Source organism: Oncorhynchus gorbuscha, linkage group LG23, assembly GCF_021184085.1.
Source record: "Oncorhynchus gorbuscha isolate QuinsamMale2020 ecotype Even-year linkage group LG23, OgorEven_v1.0, whole genome shotgun sequence".
Taxonomy (NCBI): Eukaryota; Metazoa; Chordata; class Actinopteri; order Salmoniformes; family Salmonidae; genus Oncorhynchus; species Oncorhynchus gorbuscha.
Genome location: NC_060195.1, coordinates 748,017 through 768,872, shown reverse-complemented (window position 1 = coordinate 768,872; position 20,856 = coordinate 748,017). Strand labels below are relative to the sequence as shown.

The 20,856-nt window shown below is 44.9% G+C and overlaps 1 protein-coding gene across 1 annotated transcript; it reads right to left on the bottom strand.

Moving 5' to 3' along the window:
* Positions 1-10,150: 10,150 nt before the first annotated feature.
* Positions 10,151-12,955, bottom strand: LOC124011434 (transforming growth factor beta activator LRRC32-like). Its single transcript, XM_046324801.1, has 2 exons — positions 12,783-12,955; positions 10,151-12,207 (listed from the first exon to the last, which is right to left on the bottom strand). Exons 1-2 carry the CDS (start codon positions 12,888-12,890, stop codon positions 10,300-10,302), a joined length of 2,016 nt encoding a protein of 671 aa, XP_046180757.1. The 5' UTR covers positions 12,891-12,955; the 3' UTR covers positions 10,151-10,299.
* Between the last annotated feature and the right edge of the window lie 7,901 nt (positions 12,956-20,856).

The window sequence follows — 20,856 nt, the reverse complement described above, 5'->3', positions numbered from 1 at the left end:
GGGGAGTACCGGAGAGGGAGGGATTACCGGGAGAGGGAGGGATTACCGGAGAGGGAGTGACTACCGGGAGAGGGAGGGATTACCGGGAGAGGGAGGGATTACCGGAGAGGGAGTGGACTACCGGAGAGGGAGGGGACTACCGGAGAGGGAGGGGACTACCGGAGAGGGAGGGGACTACCGGAGAGGGAGTGACTACCGGAGAGGGAGTGACTACCGGAGAGGGAGTGACTACCGAAGAGGGAGTGACTACCGGAGAGGGAGTGACTACCGGAGAGGGTGGGGACTACCGGAGAGGGAGGGGACTACCGGAGAGGGAAGGGACTACCAGAGAGGGAGTAACTACCGGAGAGGGAGGGGACTACCGGAGAGGCAGGGGAGTACCGGAGAGGGAGTGACTACCGAGTGACTACCGAAGATGGAGGGGACTACCGGAGAGGGAGGGGACTACCGGGAGAGGGAGGGGACTACCGGGAGAGGGAGGGGACTACCGGAGAGGGAAGGGACTACCTGGAGAGGGAGGGGACTACCGGGAGAGGGAGGGGACTACCGGAGAGGGAGGGGACTACCGGGAGAGGGAGGGGACTACCGGAGAGTGAGCTCTAGGTGTAAATTCAGAGGGGACACTGGACGCTCTTGCCGAGGAGTAGGCTTGCTGGGTAACGTTGGTTAGCTACTTCCAGAAACAAATGAGAGCACCTCACTCTGACCGTTTTACTCACCCTAAAAAAGGTTGGATCCTTATTAAACAGGTGAGAAGTGGTTCTGTTTTACATGCACCTCCTCCATTATTCACACACCACAGGACTGGGATAACCTGGTTTGGGTATCTTCTTCTATCTACGTGTAGTCACTCACCTCTCTCTCTGTCATTGTAAAGTGTGTCTGACCCGGGTTGTGTTCAGTAGAGAACAACATTGTCGAAAGTTCAGATAGAAATTATTATAATCATATCATCTCTATTATTAGGCCTACAACTCTTTTCTCTGTATACATCAATGATGTTGCTCTTGCTGCTGGTGATTCTCTGATCCACCTCTACGCAGACGACACCTTTCTGTATACTTCTGGCCCCTCCTTGGACACTGTGTTAACTAACCTCCAGACGGGCTTCAATGCCATACAACTCTCCTTCAGTGGCCTCCAACTGCTCTTAAATGCAAGTAAAACTTAATGCATGCTCTTCAACCAATCGCTGCCCGCCCATCTTGCCTCACTACTCTGGACGGTTTTGATCTAGGTATTTGAAGTTGTCCACATATTCTATGTGTCTGGTTAGACTGTAAACTCTCCTTCCAGACTCACATTAAGCATCTCCAATCCAAAATTAAACCTAGAATCACCTTCTTATTTCACAACAAAGCATCCTTCACTCGTGCTGCCAAACATACCCTCGTAAAACTGACCATCCTACTGATCATTGACTTCGGCGATGTCATTTACAAAATAGCCTCCAATACCCTACTTAGCAAATTGGATGCAGTTTATCACAGTGCCATCCGTTTTGTCACTAAAGCCCCATATACTACCCACCACTGCAACCTGTACGCTCTCGTTGACTGGCCCTCGTTTCATATTCGTCGCCAAACCCACTGGCTCCAGGTCATCTGTAAGTCTTTGCTAGGTAAAGCCCCGCCTCATCTCAGCTCACTGGTCACCATAGCAGCACCCACCTGTAGCACGCGCTCCAGCAGGTATATTTCACTAGTCACCCCCAAAGCCTATTCCTTCTTCGGCCGCATTGCCTTCCAGTTCTCTGCTGCCAACGACTGGAACGAACTGCAAAAATCACTGAAGCTGGAGACTCACATCTCCCTCACTAACTTTAAGCACCAGCTGTCAGAGCAGCTCACAGATCACTGCACCTGTACACAGCCCATCTGTAATTAGCCCATCCAACTACCTCATCCCCATACTGTCATCACGCACTGGTTTTGGAAACACACCACTGTTGGGAAAAAGTGCATCTTTTCTTTATGCGGATTTTATAATATTCCCATGAAAATGTGTCGGCATGGAAACCAAGCTACAGAGATCAGTGGGAAGCCACACAGGACTCAACGGCAGCTGCATTATGATGACTGATTAGACTCTCACTCAGGGGCGATTTTAGCTTATAAATCTTGGTGGGGCACAATCCCCAAAAGCCACTGCACAACACTAAACAATACATTAATTACACTATAACTTTAACAAACGGTGCCCACAAACTGTTAGGATCTACATAAAGCTGTCACAACAGCAGAGCTTTCTTTTCAGCACCATGGAGTGAATCCTTACCACCGCTACACCTGGCTTTCAGTGGAGCCTTGTTTTCAGCACCATGCAGTGAATCCTTACCACCACTACACATGGCTATCAGTGGAGCCTCGTTTTCAGCACCATGGAGTGAATCCTTACCACTGCTACCCCATGAGCCTCAGCGGAGCCTCGTCTGGCAGCAAAACAGTTCCTTCAGCCTCATTTACTGCCTTTAAAAAAACATTGCTGATATGGCTGACTTTCATAAACAAATGTGATTTCTACTGACAATTGAGATGTATGAACTATGCCATAAGGAGATGACGAGCAGATGAGGCAATCCATAATTTCAATGAAGAGATTAATGAGCACGCTAGGATGGACGTAGTCAATATAACTATTTGTTCAGCACTGCTGAAATGTACAGCGACAGAATTAAGAACATGGGCCATTATTAGTCTTCTCCCTGTACACCAAATCAGAACTGTAGGATAAATAAAGGGTGCATATAAGCAGACAATAAATGCTCTTACAATATTTGATGATTACATTTATCTAAAACTGGCTAAAGGCAGATTGCCATGTGTCATTTTCGAATTAATTGAAAATTATGCTTTTTTTCAAAGTATCTCTCTTTTTCAAACAAGCATTGCAGAGCTGGCTACAATTTCAATTTCACCCCCCTAAAAAGATTGAACAAATATGTTTGAAAAGGGTATTTTGTTCTTAAATTATATTGTAAATTGGAATGGTAGAGTTGTGTCCTTCATGGAGTTATCAGAATTGTACGGGAAAGTCTGCTCAATCCAAGAGTACAACCAATTGATTACAGCATTACCCCTAAAATGGAGGAGGCAGGTGGCAGCAGGAGGAGGTGTCTGTCTGCCCAATATAAAGGATCAATACTGGAGGAGGAGGGTGGCAGCGGGAGGAGGTAGGGAACTGGTCTGTCTGCCCAATATAAAGGATCAATACTGGAGGAGGAGGGTGGCAGCGGGAGGAGGTAGGGAACTGGTCTGTCTGCCCAATATAAAGGATAAATACTGGAGGAGGCAGGTGGCAGCGGGAGGAGGAGGTAGGGAACTGGTCTGTCTGCCCAATATAAAGGATCAATACTGGAGGAGGAGGGTGGCAGCGGGAGGAGGTGTCTGTCAATATAAAGGATCAATACTGGAGGAGGCAGGTGGCAGCAGGAGGAGGTCGGGAACTGGTCTGTCTGCCCAATATAAAGGATCAATACTGGAGGAGGCAGGTGGCAGCAGGAGGAGGTAGGGAACTGGTCTGTCTGCCCAATAATAAAGGATCAATACTGGAGGAGGAGGGTGGCAGCGGGAGGAGGTGTCTGTCAATATAAAGGATCAATACTGGAGGAGGCAGGTGGCAGCAGGAGGAGGTCGGGAACTGGTCTGTCTGCCCAATATAAAGGATCAATACTGGAGGAGGCAGGTGGCAGCGGGAGGAGGTCGGGAACTGGTCTGTCTGCCCAATACAAAGGATCAATACTGGAGGAGGCAGGTGGCAGCAGGAGGAGGTGTCTGTCTGCCCAATATAAAGGATCAATACTGGAGGAGGCAGGTGGCAGCAGGAGGAGGTAGGGAACTGGTCTGTCTGCCCAATAATAAAGGATCAATACTGGAGGAGGAGGGTGGCAGCAGGAGGAGGTAGGGAACTGGTCTGTCTGCCCAATAATAAAGGATCAATACTGGAGGAGGAGGGTGGCAGCAGGAGGAGGTAGGGAACTGGTCTGTCTGCCCAATAATAAAGGATCAATACTGGAGGAGGCAGGTGGCCCAATAATAAAGGATCAGGAGGAGGTAGGGAACTGGTCTGTCTGCCCAATAATAAAGGATCAATACTGGAGGAGGAGGGTGGCAGCAGGAGGAGGTAGGGAACTGGTCTGTCTGCCCAATAATAAAGGATCAATACTGGAGGAGGGCAGGGAGGAGGTGGCAGGTCTGTCAGGAGGAGGTAGGGAACTGGTCTGTCTGCCCAATAATAAAGGATCAATACTGGAGGAGGCAGGTGGCAGCAGGAGGAGGTAGGGAACTGGTCTGTCTGCCCAATAATAAAGGATCAATACTGGAGGAGGCAGGTGGCAGCAGGAGGAGGTAGGGAACTGGTCTGTCTGCCCAATATAAAGGATCAATACTGGAGGAGGCAGGTGGCAGCAGGAGGAGGTCGGGAACTGGTCTGTCTGCCCAATATAAAGGATCAATACTGGAGGAGGCAGGTGGCAGCAGGAGGAGGTAGGGAACTGGTCTGTCTGCCCAATAATAAAGGATACATACTGGAGGAGGCAGGTGGCAGCAGGAGGAGGTAGGGAACTGGTCTGTCTGCCCAATATAAAGGATCAATACTGGAGGAGGAGGGTGGCAGCAGGAGGAGGTAGGGAACTGGTCTGTCTGCCCAATATAAAGGATCAATACTGGAGGAGGCAGGTGGCAGCAGGAGGAGGTAGGGAACTGGTCTGTCTGCCCAATAATAAAGGATACATACTGGAGGAGGAGGGTGGCAGCGGGAGGAGGTAGGGAACTGGTCTGTCTGCCCAATATAAAGGATCAATACTGGAGGAGGAGGGTGGCAGCAGGAGGAGGTATGGAACTGGTCTGTCTGCCCAATATAAAGGATCAATACTGGAGGAGGCAGGTGGCAGCAGGAGGAGGTCGGGAACTGGTCTGTCTGCCCAATAATAAAGGATCAATACTGGAGGAGGAGGGTGGCAGCAGGAGGAGGTAGGGAACTGGTCTGTCTGCCCAATATAAAGGATACATACTGGAGGAGGAGGGTGGCAGCAGGAGGAGGTATGGAACTGGTCTGTCTGCCCAATATAAAGGATCAATACTGGAGGAGGAGGGTGGCAGCAGGAGGAGGTAGGGAACTGGTCTGTCTGCCCAATAATAAAGGATCAATACTGGAGGAGGCAGGTGGCAGCAGGAGGAGGTAGGGAACTGGTCTGTCTGCCCAATATAAAGGATCAATACTGGAGGAGGCAGGTGGCAGCAGGAGGAGGTAGGGAACTGGTCTGTCTGCCCAATATAAAGGATCAATACTGGAGGAGGAGGTGGCAGCAGGAGGAGGTAGGGAACTGGTCTGTCTGCCCAATATAAAGGATCAATACTGGAGGAGGCAGGTGGCAGCAGGAGGAGGTAGGGAACTGGTCTGTCTGCCCAATATAAAGGATCAATACTGGAGGAGGAGGGTGGCAGCAGGAGGAGGTAGGGAACTGGTCTGTCTGCCCAATATAAAGGATCAATACTGGAGGAGGAGGGTGGCAGCAGGAGGAGGTAGGGAACTGGTCTGTCTGCCCAATAATAAAGGATCAATACTGGCGGAAGGAACAAAAATAATTTCTCTTCATATGACAAGAATTGAAGAGGATTTGCCAGAAGATTGTCTACATGATTGATGATGAGGACTGCAAGCTAAGATTTTGAAAGTATGATGTTGACATGATCAGTCCAATCAAAGGTACGGTAGATATAATGTGATTTGACATCATTTTATCTGTGGCCAATAACATCGAGTCTTCTTGGATGGGCCCTTCTAATGTAAATCTATGGTAGCACCCAAGGGGCTTGAATTTTCAAACTCTCCCTGTAGATTTTGCGGCGACGTAGTGTCCCCATGAGTGACAGAACACTGAGCCAATCACGACGCAACTAGAGAACATTACCAACCCCTACGCTCCGTATTTTCCTCTGGCTGCCCCACCTCTATAGAGATCACTGAGCTGGAACACCTGCGTTTTGGAGCTGCCTGTGGCTTTATTTACTCTAGAAAACAAGAAGATGTTCATATGTGGCTTTATTAAGTCTTTTCTACATTGTTTGCAAACTGATATGTGACACGTGTTAATGCCAAAATAACATGCAACAACAAACAAACAAACAAAAAGAAAGAAAAATATATATACATTTATATACACTGCTCAAAAAATAAAGGGAACACTAAAATAACACATCCTAGATCTGAATGAATGAAATATTCTTATTAAATACTTACTTTACATAGTTGAATGTGCTGACAACAAAATCACACAAAAAATGTATCAACCCATGGAGGTCTGGATTTGGAGTCACACTCAAAATTAAACGTGGAAAACCACACTACAGGCTGGTCCAACTTTGATGTAACGTCCTTAAAACAAGTCAAAATGAGGCTCAGTAGTGTGTGTGGCCTCCACGTGCCTGTATGACCTCCCTACAACACCTGGGCATGCTCCTGATGAGGTGGCGGATGGTCTCCTGAGGGATCTCCTCCCAAACCTGGACTAAAGCATCCGCCAACTCCTGGACAGTCTGTGGTGCAACGTGGCGTTGGTGGATGGAGCGAGACATGATGTCCCAGATGTGCTCAATTGGATTCAGCTCTGGGGAACGAGCGGGCCAGTCCGTAGCATCAATGCCTTCCTCTTGCAGGAATTGCTGACACACTCCAGCCACATGAGGTCTAGCATTGTCTTGCATTAGGAGGAACCCAGGGCCAACCGCACCAGCATATGATCTCACAAGGCATCTGAGGATCTCATCTCGGTACCTAATGGCAGTCAGGCTACCTCTGGTGAGCACATTGAGGGCTGGCGGCCCCCCAAAGAAATGCCACCCCACACCATGACTGACCCACTGCCAAACCGATCATGCTGGAGGATGTTGCAGGCAGCAGAACGTTTTCCACGGCGTCTCCAGACTCTGTCACATCTGTCACATGTGCTCAGTGTGAACCTGCTTTCATCTGTGAAGAGCACAGGGCGCCAGTGGCGAATTTGCCAATCTTGGTGTTCTCTGGCAAATGCCAAACGTCCTGCACGGTGTTGGGCTGTAAGCACAACCCCCACCTGTGGACGTCGGGCCCTCATACCACCCTCATGGAGTCTGTTTCTGACCGTTTGAGCAGACACATGCACATTTGTGGCCTGCTGGAGGTAATTTAGCAGGGCTCTGGCAGTGCTCCTCCTGCTCCTCCTTACACAAAGGCGGAGGTAGCGGTCCTGCTGCTGGGTTGTTGCCCTCCTACGGCCTCCTCCACGTCTCCTGATGTACTGGCCTGTCTCCTGGTAGCACCTCCATGCTCTGGACACTACGCTGACAGACCCAGCAAACCTTCTTGCCACAGCTCGCATTGATGTGCCATCCTGGATGAGCTGCACTACCTGAGCCACATGTGTGGGTTGTAGACTCCGTCTCATGCTACCATTAGAGTGAAAGCACCGCCAGCATTCAAAAGTGACCAAAACATCAGCCAGGAAGCATAGGAACTGAGAAGTGGTCTGTGGTCACCACCTGCAGAACCACTCCTTTATTGTGGGCGTCTTGATAATTGCCTATAATTTCCACCTGTTGTCTATTCCATTTGCACAACAGCATGTGAAATGTATTGTCAATCAGTGTTGCTTCCTCAGTGGACAGTTTGATTTCACAGAAGTGTGATTGACTTGGAGTTACATTGTGTTGTTTAAGTGTTCCCTTTATTTTGTTGAGCAGTGTATATTTTTGTTAGCTAAACAGCTCTGTCTAGGATGGGTCGCCACTCAACTCAACCAAAGATGAGAACTGAACCAGAGGTGATTGGTTAATGGGGCCATGCCCCAAATTCAGAGAATGCTTTTTGACAAAGTATATACATTCCTCTGTGTATTTCTGGTGTTTTGCTCCTTCCTCAGCTTCTATGTTGCATGTTATGATGGTTGCATGTGCATCATTTACTACCAGCAGCTCCTGAGCATATCAATGGACTTTTCTGTGACATACTCGGGGCTTCATTACTAAAAACCAACAGACAGGAGAGGAGAAATGCACCGTGAAAAGGTACCAGCATGTTTAACTTCAGCTTCTCATCTTCAACATGGGAAACAGATGTTACCATGGCCATAGCAGTAGATGATAAACTCCTCTCTCTCTCGCTCAGCCTGGAGACCAGCTCATTACTATCAGAGTGACATGACTTGATGTGTGGTTGAACGACTGACATTAAGGAAGTATGGTGTCTATGGATCAGAATGTATCCCTAGGCTATCAGTGGACACATGTTAGCGTGGCATATTTAGCCACAACAGTCTCTGAGATGTGGGCATTAGTCTAATGCATTGATGTTATAACCTGGAACCTAATAGTTTGATGTTATAACCTGTAACCTAATAGTCTAATGCATTGATGTTATAACCTGCCTAATAGTCTAATGCATTGATGTATAACCAGGAGCTCATTGATGTTATAACCTGTAATAGTCTAATGCATTGATGTTATAACCTGTAACCTAATAGTCTAATGCATTGATGTTATAACCTGTAACCTAATAGTCTAATGCATTGATGTTATAACCTGGAACCTAATAGTCTAATGCATTGATGATATAACCAGGAGTAAACCTAATAGTCTAATGCATTGATGTTATAACCTGTAACCTAATAGTCTAATGCATTGATGTTATAACCTGGAACCTAATAGTCTAATGCATTGATGTTATAACCTGTAACCTAATAGTCTAATGCATTGATGTTATAACCTGTAACCTAATAGTCTAATGCATTGATGTTATAACCAGGAGTAAACCTAATAGTCTAATGCATTGATGTTATAACCTGAAACCTAATAGTCTAATGCATTGATGTTATAACCTGTAACCTAATAGTCTAATGCATTGATGTTATAACTTCCAACAACAACAAAACTCAAACGCACTAACCATACTATTTGTGACGGCTTTGAGTATGTAGTATGCTTTTTGGTCCCGTAATGTAATCCAGAAAATGGGAAAGTATGCAGCCGATGTCATAGGAGAGCGGAAATGTTGAGCAATTTAATAAAGTCATGACTTTTCAAAGAAGTTACGTTACATGTTATTTTGGCTGTCAATTTGTCTGTTCTAAATGTAACAATCTGACAACACTCTGATACACCAGAGTGCATTTACGAACACACCCAGTGTGCCAGAGCGCAGAATAACTGATAAACGTCGGCGAGAAAAAAAAGCATGATTAAATTGTTGCCAGCAGCACAGTCAGTTACAGTCACCAACACTCTGGATAACATGAAAGCAGCTCTGCTAGGGTGAGTAAAACGGTCAGAGTGAGGTGCTCTCATTTGTTTCTGGAAGTAGCTAACCAACGTTACCCAGCAAGCCTACTCCTCGGCAAGAGCGTCCAGTGTCCCCTCTGAATTTACACCTAGAGCTCACTCTCCGGTAGTCCCCTCCCTCTCCCGGTAGTCCCCTCCCTCTCCGGTAGTCCCCTCCCTCTCCCAGTAGTCCCCTCCCTCTCCCAGTAGTCCCCTCCCTCTCCGGTAGTCCCCTCCCTCTCCCGGTAGTCCCTCCCTCTCCCGGTAGTCCCTCCCTCTCCCGGTAGTCCCCTCCCTCTCCCGGTAGTCCCTCCCTCTCCCAGTAGTCCCTCCCTCTCCCGGTACTCCCTCCCTCTCCCGGTAGTCCCTCCCTCTCCCGGTAGTCCCTCCCTCTCCCGGTAGTCCCCTCCCTCTCCCAGTAGTCCCTCCCTCTCCCAGTAGTCCCTCCCTCTCCCAGTAGTCCCTCCCTCTCCCAGTAGTCCCTCCCTCTCCCAGTAGTCCCTCCCTCTCCCGGTAGTCCCCTCCCTCTCCCGGTAGTCCCCTCCCTCTCCCGGTAGTCCCCTCCCACTCCCGGTAGTCCCTCCCTCTCCCGGTAGTCCCTCCCTCTCCCAGTAGTCCCTCCCACATTAAGTATGTAGTTTACAGTATACTGAAATTGACTAATAGTATATAATATACACACTAAGTATGTAGTTTACAGTCTACTGAAATGAACTAATAGTATATAATATACACATTAAGTATGTAGTTTACAGTATACTGAAATGAACTAATAGTATATAATATACACATTAAGTATGTAATTTACAGTATACTGAAATGAACAGTATATAATATACACATTAAGTATGTAAAAAATGAACTAATAGTATATAATATACACATTAAGTATGTAGTTTACAGTATACTGAAATGAACTAATAGTATATAATATACACACTAAGTATGTAGTTTACAGTATGTTAGTATGGGTATTCGAACACAGCTCTTGGTTTTACATGCACAATCATTACACAATTATTGACCCCGTGTTGCAACAAACCTTCTTCACAAATACAACTAATGTTATCAATACTGTCGACACAAACAAAATTATTATTATTATTTGCCCAAGGTTTGGTTCTGTTATCTTTGGGCTAAGTTCCAATGAACAGTGCAGTGAATGGTTAGGCAGAAGGCCAGTCAACAGAGTACCATTGACACTGAGGCACACAGCATGGTCAAGGTCCGGAATATTCACTTTCTCTTTGTTTAGGGCTTTTAGCCATTTGGTGTCACAGCAGTTGAAAGAGTTGCCACTGACATACAACACATCAAGATATAGAGACAAACGATCAACCACAGATTCATTCATAGACGTTAGCCCGTTATTTCTCAGGTCAAGCTCCGTCAAAGGAGAACAGCTGATGATGCCCGGGAGGACGTCTATGTTGTTGTTGGACATGTTGAGTCGTCTCAATGCTTTCAGACAAGGCAGAGACAAGGCAGAGTTTGGCATGCTGTTCCCACTGATACTCAGAGACTGGAGACTACTCTGCAACCCTTCTAGAGCGCCAATATCAAAGACTATATCTACATTACTGGCCAGGTTGAGAGAAACCAAAGGGGTTCCTTCAAATGTGTTCTGATGGAGTGTTTTGATCCTGTTGTCTTGGAGATCTAGACTTCTCAGAGTTTTGATATTCCAGAAGGAAACACAAGGGGACATACTATTCAGACGAACTCTCGTTGTCTCAGATGGTCCCAGTTGGTCCTTTGGATCACAAGGCCTCACAGAGTTCTCCTTCAGGTTTATTGTCTCTATGTTTGGTAGGGCTTCCAGGAAGAAGGTGGAGAGTTGTCGAAGACCGTTGTTCTGCAGGTCGAAGAAGCGTAGAGACGGAAAGGTCAAGGAAGGTTGGTGGTAGCCTCCAACATGGCCGCCCTTCGTTCTGTTATAGCTGATGTCCTGTAGACAGTTCTTGCTGAGGTTCAGCGTCACCAACGACGTCAGATGGCTCAGAGTCTCCACAGGTAGAGACCTGAAGTGGTTACTACTGAGGTCCATGTAAACTAACGGCATCAGTTTCCAGTTAGAGTATATGTTGTTGTTGTCTACAGCATCATTTACCTCATCTCCACTTGTTAGTTCTCTGTACAGAGAGTCTGCCTCTGATATTAAGGTGTCTGTCTCTAAGGTCCCCACCATGTTGCTCTGTAGGTGGAGGTATCTCAACCGGTTGGTCTTGGGGACCATGGGGAAATAGAGGAGGTTGTTGAAGCTCAGATCTAAGATCTCCAGCTCGTATGGGTGACCGTCTTCACGGGTGACAAAGAACTCTATGGAATTCCTGCTAAGATTCAACAGTTTCACGTGATGGAGTTTAAAATCACAGATGTAGACTAGATTATTTCTGGCTAAATTTAAGATCTTGAGTTTCTTCAACGGTTCAAACGTTCCCTCCTCTATTGCCGTGATCAGATTGTTCTCGATGCGAATGCTTCTCACGCTCAGGCTCTCTGCAAACAGCTTGGGCGTGAGTCGCGTCAAACCGTTGCCCGTGAGATCTAGGCGTTCTAGAATTGATTTGTCACGAAGGTAAAGTCCCGCCGTGTCATCATCCAGACCGTTCAGAGAGATATCCAACCTCCTCAGTCTGTGGAGAGACCCAAGAGCTCGGCTGGTACTGTCCACATTGTGGCTCAATGCATTCCTGGCCAAGTTCAGCTCTTGAAGCTGGGCCACATCTCTGAAAGCCCCTTCAGATATGATCTCCAGCTGGTTGTAGCTGAGGTCCAGTCTCAGTAGGGATGGAAGAGCCAGACTCTGGCTGTTTATATTTCTTATAACGTTGTTGGAAAGATCCAGCTCCCTCAGCCTCACGTCCAGCCCCTCAGGAACAGATGATAGGTTCCTGAACCTCCAGGAAGTCGTCTCCAAAGATGAAGAAACTACAAAGCTTTCAACACCGCAAAGATGAGAAATAAACTATAAAAGTGTTTTATGTATGAAATAAAATGAAGCAGATATATAAAGTGTTTTATGTATGAAATAAAAGGAAGCAGATATAAAGTGTTTTATGTATGAAATAAAATGAAGCAGAAATATAAAGTGTTTGATGTATAAAAATGAAGCATAAATGTACTATCCATCGTCAAAATATCAATGTCTGTTTGACACGCTATTTCAGCAAACCAAAAGCCTTCCAGTGACCAAAACCTGTCACTCAACAGTTGAATTCCACAGATGTAATATCAGCCTAAGACGCCATGACAGTGCAGTGTTACTGAGCCCCGTGTTCACGTGTCAGAGGTGAGACCAACTGGGTTTAAACACTGGTCTCCCGCCTGCCACAAGAACATGTTATTCCTCTGAGTTAAACCCTTCACATTTACTCAGAGAGCGAACACAAGGCAAGGTTACTCATCAGGTGAGATGGTTAATTGAATCAGCTCCATTAAATCAACATTACTTCTCTGACTTTAATATTGAAAGGATTGTCTCCAGCCTACCTGTTGGTCATCAGGTATCCTTCCAGTCACGGTGTTGAACTGTGTGAGACTGTGAGACAGAGAGCAGTACAGCAGTAGCACTAAGCTGAATGTTGTAGGTCTGATCATTCTCCTGTCTCTGTCCTAACGACACGACACTGAGCTACATCAGTCCTCAAACATCCCTCTCAGCCATTTATAGCTGACGGTCATTAAAAAAAAGAGAGGAGACGAAAAAAGGCTGTGGACACCAGATACGCTTTGTGGACCTTCTGTTAACTCAACGAACTCATTACTCATGACACGTTGTTAAACCACAGAGATACATATGTACAAGTCTGGAGACGGACACAAATGACATCTTATTATTGACACGTTTGTTATTAGTGTAGAAAAATAAGCTCTTTTATAGAATATATATTTTTAAATACAATACAAATGGGCTGTGGCATTCAGAATAACCATTAAACAGGATTTAGACACATCACATGTTTGATCATCACAATTATTGTGTCATTAGATTAGATATTATGTCAACCGGTGTGGAAAATCTGCCCTCCGAGCCAGGTATATTTATCCTCTGTTTGTTCCTGCTATAGTCCTGGGAAAACAGAAGCCTTTCTGAAATAGAAAGGAAGAATAAATAAACGAAAGGAGAGTGGGAGGAAGGAAACCCTGAAAGGTATCAACAAACACACAGAAATACTCTGTGATGATGACACACACACACACACACACACACACACACACACACACACACACACACACACACACACACACACACACACACACACACACACACACACACACACACACACACACACACACACACACACACACACACACACACACACACACACACACACACACACACACACACACACACAGAGGAAGAACCCTACGTTGATGATGCGTGGCACACAACCAACCAGGTGGATCAGGACAACCTGAATACTTTATTACACTTCAACTATTGACACATTTGGAAACCAAACTTTAACGTTCGCTGGACACCACCCGTACTCAGCACAACAGCATTCAAGGTCGATTTCATATTGTCAGATTAATCAGGTAAAAGGAGTTCAGAAAAATAACATTTCTGCTCCCAGCCATCTTCCACTCTCCATGGATGGTATTCTCCATGGATGATATTCTCCATGGATGATATTCTCCATGGATGAAACTCTCCATGGATGAAACTCTCCATGGATGAAACTCTCCATGGATAAAACTCTCCATGGATAAAACTCTCCATGGATAAAACTCTCCATGGATAAAACTCTGCTGTGTGCAAAAGCTGTGGATTTGGTACGACAATAAGACATCATCCAGTCAGAGGAGGACATCATGTCAGAGGAGGACATCATCCTGTCAGAGGAGGACATCATCCTGTCAGAGGAGGACATCATCCTGTCAGAGGAGGACATCATCCTGTCAGAGGAGGACATCATCCTGTCAGAGGAGAAAAGCATTATTTTGGGAAAAGTGAAAGTAATCAACTGGTCTTCGGCACTATGATGATCTGAATCAGGTGTTTCACGGCAGAGTGGGGACAACGATCTGCTGTAGTACCATAGTAGTACGATCTGCTGTAGTACCATAGTAGTACGATCTGCTGTAGTACTGTAGTAGTACGATCTGCTGTAGTACTGTAGTAGTACGATCTGCTGTAGTACTGTAGTAGTACGATCTGCTGTAGTACTGTAGTAGTACGATCTGCTGTAGTACTGTAGTAGTACGATCTGCTGTAGTACTGTAGTAGTACGATCTGCTGTAGTACTGTAGTAGTACGATCTGCTGTAGTACTGTAGTAGTAGTAGTACGATCTGCTGTAGTACTGTAGTAGTACGATCTGTAGTACTGTAGTAGTACGATCTGAATCAGGTGTTTCACGGCAGAACGGGGACAACGATCTGCTGTAGTACTGTAGTAGTACGATCTGCTGTAGTACTGTAGTAGTACGATCTGCTGTAGTACTGTAGTAGTAGTAGTACGATCTGCTGTAATACTGTAGTAGTACGATCTGTAGTACTGTAGTAGTACGATCTGAATCAGGTGTTTCACGGCAGAACGGGGAAAATGATCTGCTGTAGTACTGTAGTAGTACGATCTGCTGTAGTACTGTAGTAGTACGATCTGCTGTAGTACTGTAGTAGTACGATCTGCTGTAGTACTGTAGTAGTACGATCTGAATCAGGTGTTTCACGGCAGAACGGGGAAAACGATCTGCTGTAGTACTGTAGTAGTACGATCTGCTGTAGTACTGTAGTAGTACGATCTGCTGTAGTACTGTAGTAGTACGATCTGCTGTAGTACTGTAGTAGTACGATCTGCTGTAGTACTGTAGTAGTACGATCTGAATCAGGTGTTTCACGGCAGAGTGGGGACAACGATCTGCTGTAGTACTGTAGTAGTAGTAGTATGATCTGTCGTACTGTAGTAGTAGTAGTATGATCTGTCGTACTGTAGTAGTAGTACGATCTGTCGTACTGTAGTAGTAGTAGTACGATCTGTCGTACTGTAGTAGTAGTAGTAGTACGATCTGTCGTACTGTAGTAGTAGTAGTAGTACGATCTGTCGTACTGTAGTAGTAGTAGTAGTACGATCTGTCGTACTGTAGTAGTAGTAGTACGATCTGTCGTACTGTAGTAGTAGTAGTAGTACGATCTGTCGTACTGTAGTAGTAGTAGTACGATCTGTCGTACTGTAGTAGTAGTAGTACGATCTGTCGTACTGTAGTAGTAGTAGTACGATCTGTCGTACTGTAGTAGTAGTAGTACGATCTGTCGTACTGTAGTAGTAGTAGTACGATCTGTCGTACTGTAGTAGTAGTAGTAGTACGATCTGTCGAACTGTAGTAGTGGTAGTACGATCTGTCGTACTGTAGTAGTACGATCTGTCGTACTGTAGTAGTAGTAGTACGATCTGTCGTACTGTAGTAGTAGTAATACGATCTGTCGTACTGTAGTAGTAGTACGATCTGTCGTACTGTAGTAGTAGTAGTACGATCTCTCGTACTGTAGTAGTAGTAGTAAGATCTGTCGTACTGTAGTAGTAGTAGTAGTACGATCTGTCGTACTGTAGTAGTAGTAGTAGTAGTAGTACGATCTGTCGTACTGTAGTAGTAGTAGTACGATCTGTCGTACTGTAGTAGTAGTAGTACGACGTCACCGATTGAAATGCTATTAGCGCACACCCCGCTAACTAGCTAGCCATTTCACATTGGTTATACCAGCCTAATCTCGGGAGTTGATAGGCTTGAAGTCATAAAGAGCTCAACGCTTGAAGCACAGGGAAGAGCTGCTGGCAAAACACACGAAATTGCTGTTTGAATGAATGCTTACGAGCCTGCTACTGTCGCTCAGTCAGACTGCTCTATCAAATTATAGACTTAGTTATAACATAATAACACACAGAAATACGAGCCTTAGGTCATTAATATGGTCGAATCCGTAAACTATCATTTCGAAAACAAGACGTTTATTCTTTCAGTGAAATACTGAACCGTTCGGTATTTTATCTAAAGGGTGGCATCCATAAGTCTAAATATTCCTGTTACATTGTACAACCTTCACCTTTATGTCATAATGACGTAAAATTCTGGCAAATTAGTTCCGGTCTTTGTTAGGAAGACTGTCTTCACACAGTTCGCAACGAACCAAAATATTGTATTTTTTATTTTGTATTTAATAAAATGCAAATTAATTACTTAAAAATCATACAATGTGATTTTCTGGATTTTTGTTTTAGATTTCGTCTCTCACAGTTGAAGTGTAACTATGACAAAAAAATACAGACCTCTACATGCTTTGTAAGTAGGAAAACCTGCAAAATCGGCAGTGTATCAAATACTTGTTCTCCCCACTGTATAGTGCATATTGAAAAGTATTCAGAACCCTAGACTTTTCCCACATGTTATTACATTACAGACTTTTTCTAAAAACTATAAGAATTACATAACAATAACGAGGTTATATACAGGGGGTACCTAGTAAATGTGCAGTGGTACAGGTTAGTCAAGGTACAGAACACTAGTAGAGATATAGGTGTCAGGGGATATAACACTAGTAGAGATATAGGTGCCAGGGGATAGAACACTAGTAGAGATATAGGTGCCAGTGGATAGAACACTAGTAGAGATATAGGTGCCAGTGGCTAGAACACTAGTAGAGATACAGGTGCCAGGGTGCCAGGGGATAGAACACTAGTAGAGATATAGGTGCCAGTGGATAGAACACTAGTAGAGATATAGGTGCCAGTGGCTAGAACACTAGTAGAGATATAGGTGCCAGGGTGCCAGGGGATAGAACACTAGTAGAGAGATATAGGTGGCAGTGGATAGAACACTAGTAGAGATATAGGTGCCAGTGGCTAGAACACTAGTAGAGATATAGGTGCCAGTGGATAGAACACTAGTAGAGATATATGTTCCAGTGGACAGAACACTAGTAGTGATATAGGTGGCAGTGGATAGAACACTAGTAGAGATATAGGTGCCAGTGGACAGAACACTAGTAGAGATATAGGTGCCAGTGGATAGAACACTAGTAGAGATATATGTTCCAGTGGACAGAACACTAGTAGAGATATAGGTGCCAGTGGATAGAACACTAGTAGAGATATAGGTGCCAGTGGATAGAACACTAGTAGAGATATAGGTGCCAGTGGATAGAACACTAGTAGAGATATATGTTCCAGTGGACAGAACACTAGTAGAGATATAGGTGCCAGTGGATAGAACACTAGTAGAGATATAGGTGCCAGTGGATAGAACACTAGTAGAGATATATGTTCCAGTGGACAGAACACTAGTAGAGATATAGGTGCCAGTGGATAGAACAGTAGAGATAGGTGCCAGTGGATAGAACACTAGTAGAGATATAGGTGCCAGTGGATAGAACACTAGTAGAGATATAGGGATGAACACTAGTGGATAGAACACTAGTAGAGATATAGGTGCCAGTGGATAGAACACTAGTAGAGATATAGGTGCCAGTGGATAGAACACTAGTAGAGATATAGGTGCCAGTGGATAGAACACTAGTAGAGATATAGGTGCCAGTGGATAGAACACTAGTAGAGATATAGGTGCCAGTGGATAGAACACTAGTAGAGATATAGGTGCCAGTGGATAGAACACTAGTAGAGATATAGGTGCCAGTGGATAGAACACTAGTAGAGATATAGGTGCCAGGGTGCCAGGGGATAGAACACTAGTAGAGATATATGTTCCAGTGGATAGAACACTAGTAGAGATATAGGTGCCAGGGTGAACACTAGTAGAGATATAGATGATAGAACACTAGTAGAGATATAGGTGCCAGTGGATAGAACACTAGTAGAGATATAGGTGCCAGTGGATAGAACACTAGTAGAGATATAGGTGCCAGTGGATAGAACACTAGTAGAGATATAGGTGCCAGTGGATAGAACACTAGTAGAGATATAGATGAACACAGTAGGTATAGCCCAGGGATAGAACACTAGTAGAGATATATGTTCCAGTGGATAGAACACTAGTAGAGATATAGGTGCCAGTGGATAGAACACTAGTAGAGATATAGGTGCCAGTGGATAGAACACTAGTAGAGATATAGGTGCCAGTGGATAGAACACTAGTAGAGATATAGGTGCCAGTGGATAGAACACTAGTAGAGATATAGGAACACTAGTAGAGATATAGGTGCCAGTGGATAGAACACTAGTAGAGATATAGGTGCCAGGGTGCCAGGGGATAGAACACTAGTAGAGATATAGGTGCCAGTGGATAGAACACTAGTAGAGATATAGGTGCCAGTGGATAGAACACTAGTAGAGATATAGGTGCCAGTGGATAGAACACTAGTAGAGATATAGGTGCCAGTGGATAGAACACTAGTAGAGATATAGGTGCCAGTGGATAGAACACTAGTAGAGATATAGGTGCCAGTGGATAGAACACTAGTAGAGATATAGGTGCCAGTGGATAGAACACTAGTAGAGATATAGGTGCCAGTGGATAGAACACTAGTAGAGATATAGGTGCCAGTGGATAGAACACTAGTAGAGATATAGGTGCCAGTGGATAGAACACTAGTAGAGATAGAGATAGAACACTAGTAGAGATATAGGTGCCAGTGGATAGAACACTAGTAGAGATATAGGTGCCAGTGGATAGAACACTAGTAGAGATATAGGTGCCAGTGGATAGAACACTAGTAGAGATATAGGTGCCAGTGGATAGAACACTAGTAGAGATATAGGTGCCAGTGGAGAGATATAGGTGCCAGTGGATAGAACACTAGTAACACCAGTAGAACACTAGTAGAGATATAGGTGCCAGTGGATAGAACACTAGTAGAGATATAGGTGCCAGTGGATAGAACACTAGTAGAGATATAGGTGCCAGTGGATAGAACACTAGTAGAGATATAGGTGCCAGTGGATAGAACACTAGTAGAGATAGTAGGTAGGTGCCAGTGGATAGAACACTAGTAGAGATATAGGTGCCAGTGGATAGAACACTAGTAGAGATATAGGTGCCAGTGGATAGAACACTAGTAGAGATATAGGTGCCAGGGATAGAACACTAGTAGGATAGAACACTAGTAGAGATATAGGTGCCAGTGGATAGAACACTAGTAGAGATATAGGTGCCAGTGGATAGAACACTAGTAGAGATATAGGTGCCAGTGGATAGAACACTAGTAGAGATATAGGTGCCAGTGGATAGAACACTAGTAGAGATATAGGTGCCAGTGGATAGAACACTAGTAGAGATATAGGTGCCAGTGGATAGAACACTAGTAGAGATATAGGTGCCAGTGGATAGAACACTAGTAGAGATATAGGTGCCAGTGGATAGAACACTAGTAGAGATATAGGTGCCAGGGATAGAACACTAGTAGAGATAGAGTGGATAGAACACTAGTAGAGATATAGGTGCCAGTGGGATAGAACACTAGTAGAGATATAGGTGCCAGTGGATAGAACACTAGTAGAGATATAGGTGCCAGTGGATAGAACACTAGTAGAGATATAGGTGCCAGTGGATAGAACACTAGTAGAGATATAGGTGCCAGTGGATAGAACACTAGTAGAGATATAGGTGCACTAGTAGAGATATAGGTGCAGGGATAGAACACTAGTAGAGATATAGGTGCCAGTGGATAGAACACTAGTAGAGATATAGGTGCCAGTGGATAGAACACTAGTAGAGATATAGGTGCCAGTGGATAGAACACTAGTAGAGATATAGGTGCCAGTGGATAGAACACTAGTAGAGATATAGGTGCCAGTGGATAGAACACTAGTAGAGATATAGGTGCCAGTGGATAGAACACTAGTAGAGATATAGGTGCCAGTGGATAGAACACTAGTAGAGATATAGGTGCCAGTGGATAGAACACTAGTAGAGATATAGGTGCCAGTGGATAGAACACTAGTAGAGATATAGGTGCCAGTGGATAGAACACTAGTAGAGATATAGGTGCCAGTGGATAGAACACTAGGTAGAGATATAGGTGCCAGTGGATAGAACACTAGTAGAGATATAGGTGCCAGTGGATAGAACACTAGTAGAGATATAGGTGCCAGTGGATAGAACACTAGTAGAGATATAGGTGCCAGTGGATAGAACACTAGTAGAGATATAGGTGCCAGTGGATAGAACACTAGTAGAGATATAGGTGCCAGTGGATAGAACACTAGTAGAGATATAGGTGCCAGTGGATAGAACACTAGTAGAGATATAGGTGCCAGTGGATAGAACACTAGTAGAGATATAGGTGCCAGTGGATAGAACACTAGTAGAGATATAGGTGCCAGTGGATAGAACACTAGTAGAGATATAGGTGCCAGTGGATAGAACACTAGTAGAGATATAGGTGCCAGTGGATAGAACACTAGTAGAGATATAGGTGCCAGTGGATAGAACACTAGTAGAGATATAGGTGCCAGTGGATAGAACACTAGTAGAGATAGGTGCCACACTAGTAGAGATATAGGTGCCAGTGGATAGAACACTAGTAGAGATATAGGTGCCAGTGGATAGAACACTAGTAGAGATATAGGTGCCAGTGGATAGAACACTAGTAGAGATATAGGTGCCAGTGGA